The sequence below is a fragment of the Urocitellus parryii genome, unplaced genomic scaffold (genome assembly GCF_045843805.1).
Source record: "Urocitellus parryii isolate mUroPar1 unplaced genomic scaffold, mUroPar1.hap1 Scaffold_53, whole genome shotgun sequence".
NCBI classification, from domain to species: Eukaryota; Metazoa; Chordata; class Mammalia; order Rodentia; family Sciuridae; genus Urocitellus; species Urocitellus parryii.
In genome coordinates, this window is record NW_027554068.1 from 2642029 (window position 1) to 2655439 (window position 13411).

Consider the following 13411-nt stretch of genomic DNA (forward strand, 5'->3'; position numbering starts at 1 on the left):
TTTGATGACATCTTCTGAGCAGAAATGTGATTGGAATTTTAAAGTATACAACTGAAATCTACCATTAGCTTTTTAAAAAAAATTTATTTTTATGGGTGTAGATGGACACAATACCTTTATTTTTATGTAGTGCTGAGGATCGAACCTGGGTCCCACCCATGTTAGGCAAGCGCTCTACCGCTGAGCCATGATCCCAGCCCCTCTACCATTAACTTTTAAGTTTCTTATCTATTCATTTCATCCTCTCTTCCCACCCCCAATTTATTTCACCACTGGTACCAAAAAGACTCTAGTGAACTATACTTCATACCTTTTTCCACCTTTGACCTTTCTCCATCTCACTTACCCAAAATTTAAAAATACCAAAGAAATCAAATCATGAGTAAAGCAGGAGGCTTAGTAGATGGAAAACTAGAATCTTAGGTAACTGAGCTATAAATAGTAACAAACTAAATAGGTGTTCCTTTAAGGTTATTGAATTTTAAAGGAAAAGATTTTTGGAAATAGAAGATCGAGGAGTTAATGTGTTTGACCATTTCCTTAGAACTAATAACAGATTAGTCAATATATTTATGATATAAGAAATTCAGAAGTGGCTCAGTACCATGGTTTATATATTTAATAAATATTGCTTATCTTACTTTGACATCAATTAGAAGTATATTAGTTTCATATAATCTCATAGATTAGTAAACCCATAACTAAACAAAACTAACATTTGTAACTTTGTAGTTTACAGAGTACTTTCTTACACTTATCTCATTTGAATAGGGCAGATACTATTATCCTCATTTTCAAATAAGGAGATAAGCTTACAGAGATTGTTTTATTCCAGGTCACACAGCTAACAGGTGACTGAGATCCAAACCTAAGTTTTCTGATTCTAAGTCCTGGGCATTCTCTTATGCCACATAGTTATATAACATGCCAAGTTTATCTCAGAACACCCAAGCAGCCTTTGTTATACATTATTTTCAGAAAGAATCAAAATTCTTTGTCCCTATAGTATTCCTAAATTTTCCATGAAATGAGCAGTAATGAAAAAAAGATCTATTAGATGAATTAATCAAATTTTTTATCAAGGCAGAATATCTAAATAAAGAATATAACCAGCCATTCTCATCCTGCTCTTCTTGTGTCCCATGTTGTTTTAGTGAATCTTGTAATAATCATGTTGGGCATGTGCTTGCCCAAATTTCTTTGATGTGTATGCCAATTTTGGGTTGCAATTTTTGTATTTTATTTTATTTTTTTTACTCCCAAATAATAAGAACTCTTGTAACATTAGGTTGTAGTCTATAATTTTACTAAAACCCAATAACATAGACAACTTTCTCATATGCCTTCAGATTGGAAAATGTGATACTGAACTATATAGACATATATCTGCTCCTGGGTGAGGTTGTTTATTATTTCTGCCTGTGTCCATCTGCCTTTTGGCCTTGTACAGGGTGAACAGAGAAGCCTCTCCAGAGAGAAGACCTTTCTGTTTGTTCTGTAGCCTCTCCCAAGAATTCCCACTCTCTTGTTCACAGAGGAGCATCAATTGGGAGTTCTAAAAAGATGTCCTTTTTAAGACATTTATTCCATATCTGTCCAATTTATAGGTGACTTGAAAAATGCTAGCAAGGAAAAGGCAGATAAGTTAATGAATAAAGAAAAAGGGTAGTCACATTTGCTTTTTTGAATACCATGACATTTATAATGGTCTATAAAATTACATTAAAGTGATTTTTCTTTTTTACTCAAGTGACAGAATAGTGCATTATGACAGACTTTTTAAAAAGCTCACTGTTTTTTATAACAATTATTTTCAAAAGTACTTTAAAAATCCAAGTGTAGAAGAAACCAAGAATCTACCAAGGTGAAATGTTGATTTCAGCAAATCAGAATGGTTCCCTGCCTCTGTCATTAAAAGATACTAATAGGGCATAGTTAAGTCCTATAATTTATTCTTCAAACAATGCTGATAGCATAAGTACCCTGACTAATCATAATTATGCCCTAGTGCTTGAGCTGTAAACAGAAAGGAAATGAAGCATTTAACTATATGCCATTATATAATAGAATGATCTTGTCAGAGTCTTTGTGTTATTTGCTAGAGATTGAAACCCTGCAGGAATCAAAATAGGAGCCACAGTAGGTGGCTAATTTTATCTCTTAGTTCTTCAAAGCTATATAATAAGTCCTCATAATGGGATTCCTCCCTCCCTCCACGAGCCTTATTTATAAGCATTAATTAATTAGAACTTAATAGTTGATATAATGATTATAAATCTAATTTTAGTTACTGTAGGTTTCCATGTTCATATGTAATTTCTTTTCAGATTTAGAAACCATCTTCAGATTGATAACAGAAAAGCAATGCCAATTTATAGATAAAGATATAATGTTAAATAATTATGCAAGTGAATGGCTGACATAGACTAAAATTCCCATGTTGAACCCTATTCTTCTAGTAATTTAATAAGCATCTAATTACAATTTTTGCTCCCCCACTAGACTATACTTCTTTTGCCTTTGAACACTTGTTCAGCTGAGCTTAAAAACCCCAATTGTAACTAGCTTGTAAATATTCATAGTGTTAAAAAATACTTATAGGATTTCATTTTGGAGGAATAAGTTCAAGAGATGCATTGTAAAACATGGTGACTACAGTTAATGTCTTATATTTTTTAAAATTGCTAAGAGTAGATTATAAGTGTTTTTATAACAAAAATGATAAGTATGTGATTAGCTCCATTTAGCCATTCCCCAATGTATACAAACAACATGTACAAATAATTATGTTTAATTTTTATTTGTCAATTAAAAAATAGATTTTCTAAAAGCAAAAACAGCTGGGCACATTGGCACATGTTCATAACACCAGTTACGTGTGAGTCTAAGGAGGTTTGCAAGTTGAGGCTAGCCTCAATAACTTAATGAGACCCTCTCTCAAAAACAGGCTGGGGAATGTAGGTCAGTGATAGAATGCCCCTGGGTTCAATCTGAAGAACTCCTCCCAACACACACAAAAGCAAAAAACATGAAAAACTGATCTAAAAAGAAATGGATTAATTGATGTTGATTAGATAAAAAATTATTGTGTGTTACAAAATACATTTTTGCTAGTCTGAAAACTTTAGCATTCATTGATGGGAAGTTAATCCCATTCAGCAAGTATTTTCAGATTTGTTCAGCACTGTGCTGGGGACTGTGGGTCATAAAATGATGCCTTTAAGGAACTTAGAATTTGCCAAGGTGGTACTAATATGGAACAAAATACCATAGCATTCCAGTGGAGAGATTATTGATGTAAACTGAAGACTTGGTGGAAGAAGTAGCATGAGAGACTGGCCTTAAATAGCAGCCAAGACTCAGGACTAAGAAAGGAAAAAGAGGGTGCTGGGTGCAGTTGTATGTAACCCCAGTGACTAAGGAGGCTGAGGTAGGTGAATTCCAAATTCAGTTGTGGCAACTGGGCTGTTTATGTCAAAAGAGGTTTTTTTTTGTTTTGTTTTGTTTTGTTCTTTAATTATTTATTCTAATTTGTTATACATGGTGGCAGAATGCAATTCATTTCATATTACACATATGGCTCAGTTGGTAGAGTGCTTGCCTCGCATGCACAAGGCCCTGGGTTCAATCCCCAGCACCACAAAAAAAAAAAAGGCTTTATAGTTGTTGTTTTTTTTAACATTTATTTTTTAGGTGTAGATGGACACAATGCCTTTATTTTTTATGTGGTGCTGAGGATCAAACCCTGGTCCCGTCTGTACTAGGCAAGTTCTCTACTGCTGAGCCACAATCCCAACCCTATAGTTCTTCTTGTGGACAGTGAGAACCGTGGGATAATGTTGACTTTTGACAGTTATGATTTGTTAGCAGTAAATAAAATTGATGAAGGGAGTAATTGAAAAAATCCAAAATAATGTATTTTAGTAATACATTAGGTAGTCTAATTTTGAGACTTCTAACTAGTAACAGTAGTAAGAATCAAGCAGAGAAAATAAAGAAGATCCTGCCAAAGAAGAAAGTAAACACGGTGGTTCCTCTAATCTGCCAGGAATATGTTCCAGGACCCCTAGTGGATGCCTGAAACTGAGGGTACCAATGTTTTAATCCTATACACACATACCTACCTAAAAGAAAATTAAATTTATAAATTAGGCACAGTAAGAGATTAACTATAATAACTAACAATAAAGAACAATCATAATAATATTCTTCTGAAATAAAAGTCATGTGAATATAGTCTCTCTTTTCTTTCAGAATATCTCATCCTACCACATACTCACCCTTCTTGTTGTTGACCTCAGGTTACTGAACCTGAGGAAAGCAAAAACACTGTTTGATGATTGGGCAGCCTTAGGTAATAAAACTGGTTGCTCAAAGTTGCATTGAGCTCCTAAAACAATCAGAATCTATTATGTGATGAGGACTACTAATGTACCAGGAAAGTAAATTTCAGAAAAAGGTCATTAATATAAGTGGCTTTGAGTAGATCATACAACTGTAAGTTGTTAGAGGAAACACCTTTGCATTGTAGTGTGCCTGCTTAGGGAAAATTCTTATACTCAGATTTAAAACAAGACATTTCCAAAATATCCACTCAAGTTAAAAACTGAGTGGTGAGCAGGTATCTTTCTCTTAGCGATAGAATGTTTAATTAGAAGTAAAATGAACCTTATGAATCATGAAAGAAAACCACTAAGAGTTATAAAGCTAGCATAATTTAGAATTCAGTGAAAATTATGAAACTTTATATAATCAAATATCTTTTAACTTCTTCATTTTGGAGATATAATAGAACTTCCTATGTGCTTTGCTGAAAAATGCGGGGTGGGGGTGAATTTTATACAAAGAAGATTTTGGCTAATGAGAGCAAGGTGAACTTCTAAAGGTTATATAATCTAGTTACATAACTTTAACGGGTCATGCACATGATATTAACTGAACTTATGTATCCCGAGTAAGTAAACAACTATGTTTTCCTGCCTGTGTCACTTTATCTTAATATAAACAGAGAAACCTAATCTTTACATTTTTCCACAAGATTGAGTCTCTCCTTGGTGACTGGCTGTCCACGTTTTATCTTTTTCAATTTCAATTCTGTATCAGTTTTTCTATTTGGGACCTACTGCCAAAAATGTGCCCACAGACCAAGTTATTTATTCCATGACTCTAAATTGCCCTAATAATCCCAGACCAGGCCACCAACCCTTAACTCCTCCAGGAAACTGTTAGAAGTCAGATCCAATCCACTTAACTCCCTCCAAGGAAACACATCTTATATAGTATCAGATTCTAAAGTCATCATGGATACTCAAACCCTTGGGAAAATTCCTTAAAATTACCTATAATACACAGCACACATACTTTGTCTTATTCTATTTCCTATAACTCTAACATAGCCAGACTTTTTTCTTGAGCCTTATTGTTCTTTAATGAACAAAAGGTGAAATAATTAGTTTGTACTTGAGAACATGCTATATGAGAAAAAAAGATTTTGTTTTCCCAAGAAGGTATAGTTGAATGTGTATTTATCAAACGTACATTTATGTAACTCCACTTCATTACTCTCACAAACGTTTGTTAGATCCAACTTTCTGTCCCTACTTGCTTAGTGTCTTCACAGGTTTTCAGTATTCATTGCCTTTCATTCCCTCTCAAATGGAGGATACTCATTACCCCATAGCCTACATACCACCTGAGCCAGAGGTAGGTGAGACTGGCATCCTCACCTGGCTAGCTGCCGTGAACCACTGCTAATCCATTGCTCCCTACTCTGTTGTTGACAACTATTTTGAAGTTCATGCTATCTGTCCAGTCTGTTCATCCTCATTGCTTTCATCTTCTGACTTCATTCTAGCCATCTCCCCTCATTCATTGAAGACTTTACTGTCCTGCTTGCTGTCATCTTCTTTGTCCTAAGTCCTGCTGTTCTCTTGTTTGACTTTAGCATCCTTGTGAACTTCCCATCAAATTCTCCGCCCTCTAGATCCCTTGGCCTCCTCATCTCTAATGATAACTTTACTCCTTGTCAGTGAACAACTCCCGTGGCCACTTTCTGGACCTAGTGATCTGGAAAATATTAAACTCAACACACTATCTGACCTATTCTGAATCCTATACTTCCAACTGCACTTAATTCTCGAGCTTCATAAGGGCCTCCAGTCCCTGACCTCTCTACTTTCAGTCAGTCACCTCCCATCTTTACTTCTTTTCCTATACAGTGTGGACTCCATTACTTCAGTGCTCATTTTTAGTTCCTTTTCTCTACACCTTCCTCAGTCCTCTGAAATCTGACTTATGCCTCATGACTCCAATGAAGCTGCTCTCTCCAGGGATACAGTCAATCACTTTGTTGCTATTACTACTTAAACATTTAGTTTGATACTAGATTTTTATTTTTATTGTTTCTTTTAAAACTTTTACAGTTCTGCCTTTTTTATGTTTGTTTTTGAAGACTAATCTTAGATCCTAGATAGTAAAAATTAATTATGTTTTACTAAAAATAATTTTAGGGGGCTGGGGTTGTAGCTCAGCGGTAGAGCACTTGCCTAGCATGTGCGAGGCCCTAGGTTTGATCCTCATAACCACATGAAAATAAATAAATAAAATAAAGGTATTGTGTCCAACTACAACTAAAAAATAAATATTAAAAAAAATTTAGGTTATCATTTTGTAAACTAGATTGCATTTAGTATAATAATTTTTTATTACTAAAATTGACTTTTCAAAAAATAGGATAATGAGGTCATTTGGAACTCTTTAGATAACTTTGCAATATGCTAAAATTAAACAGAAAATGTTATTTGCATATTTATATATTTCTATGGTAATCATTTTAAGATCAATATTCTTGTTTTGCAGTTGAAGCTTTATATCAAACTACATACCCAGAATATCTTCAGTACATTTATTTGGTGGCACCAATATCTCTTATGATGTTAAACCCAATTGGGTTTATCTTCTGTGAAATCCAGAAGTGGAAAGATTCTCAAAATGCTTCTCAAAACAAAGTAAAAATTGTGGGACTTGGATTCCTGCGTGTATTACAGAACCCAATAGTATTTATGGTCTTCATTGGCATTGCCTTCAATTTTATTCTTGATAAAAAGGTGCCTGTATATATGAAAAATTTTCTTGATGGACTTGCAAATTCTTTTTCTGGAGCAGCCCTATTTTATCTTGGTCTTACAATGGTAGGAAAAATAAGGAGACTGAAGAAGTCAGCATTTGTTGTACTAATTCTTCTCATCACAGCTAAACTGTAAGTTTCACTTATTTAACTTGGGAATTATACTTTGTAAAAACCTTGTTTAACCAATTCATTAGGATGTGTCTGAAATTATTTTTTTCCTTTGACTATTAATCCTTCCTTATAGAATAGTTGTGATTTAAAGGAGAATGGAATATTGGTCCATTTTGAAAAATGGTCTTTCATTTCCTTATTCCATGTAGGCTATTCTTTGCATTTTACTGTCAGATATTAATAACTGTTTCCCTTTAGCTTTTTTATCCTGCTTTTATATAGTTTGTTAATTGTCTCTTAATGTCCTAGTTAGATCTTATTTTTCAAGAAATTTTGCAGGATTTCTGAAACTATTAAAATCCTAAAGGAAGAGGCATCCTAGTTATGTAAGAACAATAATTTTTAACAAATTTTTTTCATGAATTTGGGAAAATATTCTGTAATTCTGAGTTTGAATGAACTTTCTAAATAGAGATGTTGATGAATATTATTGGATATCTGATCCTAACCTGTCAAAAAGTTCTTCTTAGCTTCTTAGTTTTCAATTTATGTGTATCATTAGCCATGGAGTCACACTTCATGGTGCAGGTGACATAATTTGACTACAATATTAACTCAGAGTACTTGAGGCATACTTAACTATGGGACTCAGCTCTTGTATAGGCAGTTAAGTTCATGAAAGTGGTGCAATAAGATATGTATTTATATTTGCAAAGTAAAGAAAAGTTCTGAAAATCATTTACACTGCTGTTATGCTCCTCAGAAACAAAGTATTAAATAAAATTGTCACAGTAATAAATATTGTTCTAATGATAACAGTATTATCAACTTCAACTTAAAAGTAGAATTTAACTAGTCCAATTAAATTTTTTTCTAGTTAAATTCTTATTAAGTATATGTATTTTTTTCAATTAAAAAATTAAATGAGTAGTTCTTTATTTCATCCTGGAGCTTCTCTCTGGGTGCTGCTATAACAATGTTATCAACCTCGGTCTTGCTGTTTTCTTAAAGGAGAACCCAATTATTTTAGTCACTGGTTTTATGCTCTTCAATGAAATCTTAAAAGAATTTGTTTAATAATTTATTCTTCACCAGATCTGTGTTTCATTAATTTTTCTGCTCTACTTCAGTTGTTTGAGTTCCTTTTGCTGAATGTACATAATACACACATACACACACACACACACACACACACACACAAAGAATTAATTGTAAGATACGTATTTTTTCTACTGGTTTTAGAATTTAATCAATCAGTGTTATTACCATTTAAACTCCCAATCATTTAATAGAATTCAGGTTATTTTCCAAAAAGTAATTTAGTTATTTTCTTAATATTTTGTTTATTTAGTTATTTTCTTAAAAGAAGTTCTTCCCCAAAATGATCAGGTTTTTTTTCTTCTAATATTTAAGTGAACCAATAGAGTAAGGAAGATAGCAGCTATAATTGCAAGTTTTACTAATATTTTTTGGTATAGAAATAATGTTTTCCCCTCATCCCAATGTTTGAAGTATTTACAGAATGTTGTAACTCTTGAAATGGTTCCAATATGAATTCTTAATTCTTTCAATAAAATGTTCATAAGTAGGCATACATAGAATATGTGCAAATAGATACAACTCTGGGAAAGAACAGAAAAATAACCTAATGCCAGTTCACTAGCGCAATCTACTATTGAGGGATAAGCATACCTTGATACCAAGTAAATTATGCATTTCTTCTTTCTTCAGCTTGGTGCTGCCACTTCTGTGCAGAGAAATGGTGGAACTCTTGGACAAGGGTGACAGTGTAGTGAATCACACAAGTTTATCAAATTATGCATTTTTGTATGGTGTCTTCCCTGTAGCACCAGGAGTGGCTATCTTTGCTACACAGTTCAACATGGAAGTAGAGATTGTATGTATATACTACTTTCTAAGTTTGATTGAAATCCAGAAAGCAACATTCTTTCTATGATAATTTGATATCTCTAAGCTACCTCATTGTAAATAAGGAGGTATTGTGTAACATTATGTAACAATAGTTATTTAATCCAGGGTCTTTAGTCATCCTTGCTTTCTTACTATTCTTTTTTAGTTTCAAGTATTCTGTTTCCATACTTATACTTAAGCCTGAAAGTTATTTAAAGAAGGGTAGCTTTGGAAATTATGAGGAAAAAAATATATTTTATTCATGATAATTTATCACCAGATACAAAATACCACATAACCTATAGCAGTAAATATCTAAAATTAATTAACATCAAATTATCAGTGTCTAAGAGTATTGTGTCTACAGCATCAAAGATTTTGAAATATGAGAGAACTGAATTATTTATTGAAGGTCAATTCTACTATATAATCTGAAGAATGTATGTGTGGTTATTTTTCTCTTTGCAAATTGCTTTTTTTGTCCTATATTTTATGAAATAGTATGTAAGGAAACTATTCATGAGTTTAATTATATCATTAAAAGGATCACTTTTAGAACCTAAAAATAACAATGGAATTTCTAGTACTTGTGATACAAATATTGATTTAACCTAGGTTAGAAGAGGGACCAAGGGAACTTACCTATGGTTTCTTTTAAAGACTTTCAGAAAGGTAAAATATGTTATTAGACAATATGCTGGATTCTATAATATCTTTTTACTGATTTATTTTTATTTCAGAAACCTTTAGTGTGTTGTGGGTATTTAAAGTTTAAAGTAATTGAATGAGATCATGACTCCTCAATTTGATCTATTTTTTTACAGATAACCTCAGGGATGGTAATAAGCACATTTGTGTCAGCTCCAATTATGTATGTTTCTGCCTGGTTATTGACCTTTCCCACTATGGACCCTAAGCCATTGGCATATGCCATACAGAATGTTAGTTTCGATATAAGTATTATCAGCCTGGTCTCCTTGGTAAGTATGTTTCAGTGTAAAATTGAATGGAAACCATAGAACAAGTTTGAAAATAGCTTAGTAATAGAAAAAAGATTTAAAAATTAGTTTCTTAGGAAATAAAATAAAGTTAAAGCCTGCCCATAAAATGGAATATCAACCTTTCAATTAAATGAGTTTTGTCTTTTCATTTGGGAGAGTTGTAAGAGTAGACAAGGTGTGAGATTTAGTCAGACCTGGATTTGACTCCTGACCCTATCACAAATTAGCTGTGTATCCCTGGAAAGTTAACTTAATCTCTCTAAGCTTTAGTTTTCTCAGCTATAAAAGAAAGATAATAATTTCACATATCTCCATGGGTTGTTTAAGGAATAAATGAGATAATAAATGTGATAAACATGCTGTGAATGACGACTTACCATATAAATACTAGCTGTTGTAGAATCATGAGGTCAGAAGAGATCTTTGGGGCCCTGTTCAATTGCCGATTTTATGTTAGTGACAATTTAGATTACTATTCAAATTGGATATATCTAGTTCAACTTAAATAATTAAGCATTTGACAACTACAATATCTTGTAGATCAACTTGCCTCTTAAATTCAAGCAATATTTTCAATGATAAAGGGGGTGGGGTGGGGATGAATATGTATATGGCAACAAATAAATGTATGGCTAACATAGTTTTTAATAAATTTGACATGTCACATATTGTAAAATCTATGCCCACTGAGAAGAGAATGGTGATATAAAATCTATTGGCAATGATGGGAGAAAGAAGGAAATTGACTAGCCTACTTACTTGGCCACTATGTGGATAGAATAGAAACCCAGACCTGGGACTCAGGGCATAGCCCAGTGGTAGAGCATGTAGTTAGCATGTATAAGGCTCTGGGTCAATCCCCAGAACAACAAAGAAAAGAAACCTAATCCTTTTAAATATGAAAAATGCAAGATGATAATTCTCAGTATAGATAGTCTGTTTAAAGAAAGACAGCTTAGAATTTTGAATTTAGCTACCTTATCAGCCAGTGTGGTAGAGATAAAAAAGGGAAAACTTAGGATCTTATATTATTATTATTATTATTATTATTATTATTATTATTATTATTTCTCCACTAAAACTTCTTTCCCAAATAATTGGCTGTGACCCAGTGTCCCCTCTCAGCCATGGAAGATAGGCATAGTTAGAACATGGCTCTAGTCAAAGCATTAGTTTTTAAAGATCACGTAATTTTAAGATGGTTAATTACTATGGGAGATTCCCATGCTTTTCATTTTATTTTTGATGTAGTTATTTACCTTAATACTCTATTTGGTACTAGGTAAAGAAAATAACATTGGAATTTCTTTCTGAACTAAGATAAAGAAGTTTTTGTTTGTTTGTTTGTTTGTTTGTTTGTTTTGTACCAGGGCTTGAATCCAGGGGCACTACCAGTGACTTACATCCCCAGCCCTTTTTTGTTTTGAGACAGGGTCTCACTAAGTTGCTTAGGGCCTCGAAAAATTGCTGAGGCTGGCTTTGAACATGCAATCCTCCTGCCTCAGCCTCATATAACTAGTTGCTGGGATCACAGGTATGCGCCACTGTGCCTTGATAAGAGGATTCTTTAAAGATAATCATCCCAGGGCTGGTGATGTAGCTCAGTGTAATACTTGCCTACTTTGCATGAGGCCCTGGGTTTGAGCCCCAATGCCACCAAAAAAGAGTTAATCAATATGTTATTTAATAAGTAATTTTAAATATTTAGAAACATGAATAACTTTTGAAACTTTTGTCTTCAAGATCTGGTCTCTGGCTATTCTTCTCTTGAGTAAAAAATATAAGCAGCTTCCTCATATACTTACAACCAATTTACTCATTGCTCAGGTTAGTATATCTATAGATATTTAGAATTTTTCAGGGCTATTCTACTGCTCCTGAGAAAATTAATGTTAGGTTTTTCCAGTTATAAAGTCATAAATACTATTAAATATGATCAATTAAATTTGATCATAATTAGTTTATGCCTAATATATTAAATATTGCAATAGGCCTTGAACTTTCAGTTGAGGCTAATAATAGCATTTGATAATAACTTTGAGTTATTAATAGAATCAATTGAATCATTAAAATCTGAACTCTCACAGTCTTATTTTTCTAGTTAGATCTTTGCATGTCACAAATCATAATGGAAAGAAATTTAGCATTTTCTATATAAATCATTACTAAATTTAAGGTTAGTATTTAGAATATATTCATTATCAGTTTCAGTTAAACATGTACATTGTTAAAGGCTCTATATACAGAAGTTTTTATTACAAAGCTTGAATTTTTCATATAAGTAGTTGATAATTGGTCAGAAATAATTTACAATGAATAATTATATTTGCTGTGAATAAAACTTATACAAATATAGTTGATTCAATAGCTATTTTCTATAATAATGTTGAATCGTACGATTTGCTTAGCTATTTACAAAGTCTTTTAATAATTCTTTCTTTAGTCTATTGTCTGTGCTGGAATGATGATATGGAATTTCGTTAAAGAAAAAAATTTTGTTGGACAAATTTTGGTGTTTGTTCTATTGTACAGCTCCCTGTATAGCACCTACCTGTGGACAGGTAAGTTGATCATGAATGGATGGATATTGAGGTGTGCTTCCCCTTCCCCCATGTTTAAAAGGCCTCAGCTTCTAGTGATCTACTTGAAGTCTGGTAGCACAGGATCAGGGCGTTCATTCAAGCAGATATGCCCACTAATATGAGCAGTCTACAAAGCTGGTTTCTGTTTCCTAATGTACTCTATTTCTCCCTGGGCTCAGAGCCTTTTCCAATAGCATGGCCCTTTTTCTTGGAGTCTTTGGCTGTATCTAGGCCACTATCAGCACAGCTCCCCTTTGGAGACACCAAGGGGCAGGTGCTGAAGGCAGGTGGAGAAAGTAGAGAAAGAACAGAGGTGTGTGTATCTCAGAGCTTATTACTAGAATCCCATTGACCTGCAAAATTGTGGCTCTGATTTATGCAAATTAATTGCCTTTTGGAGTCTTAGTTTCTTCACCTGTAAATCTGGGTTATAGTATTTTACAATTATTTTGAGGATGAAACAAAAGTATGGATATTTATGTCTGCTGGGTGCTAAGTGCTCAATAAATGGACCTATATTAATTATTAAATAGAAGAACAAGAAAAGTAGGAGAATAAAAGAATGTGGAAATATGAGTCAATAAGACTGTTTCTCATCTCAACTGGCTCCAGAAGGGTATTTAAAGTGTTTAAGCACATTGCTATTCTTAAGTATAACATTTATTTGGATGCCAGCA

General features: G+C 33.1%; 1 protein-coding gene across 1 annotated transcript in view; it reads left to right on the plus strand.

Annotated features, from left to right (window-relative positions):
* LOC144252710 (lysosomal cholesterol signaling protein-like) overlaps window positions 1-13411 on the plus strand; it is a 48543-nt gene that overhangs the window by 12115 nt on the left and 23017 nt on the right. The window contains exons 3-7 of the mRNA XM_077794857.1: window positions 6859-7258; window positions 8972-9137; window positions 9976-10131; window positions 11896-11979; window positions 12596-12713. Coding sequence (XP_077650983.1) covers window positions 6859-7258; window positions 8972-9137; window positions 9976-10131; window positions 11896-11979; window positions 12596-12713 — 924 coding nt within the window. The remainder of the gene's footprint in view (window positions 1-6858; window positions 7259-8971; window positions 9138-9975; window positions 10132-11895; window positions 11980-12595; window positions 12714-13411) is intronic.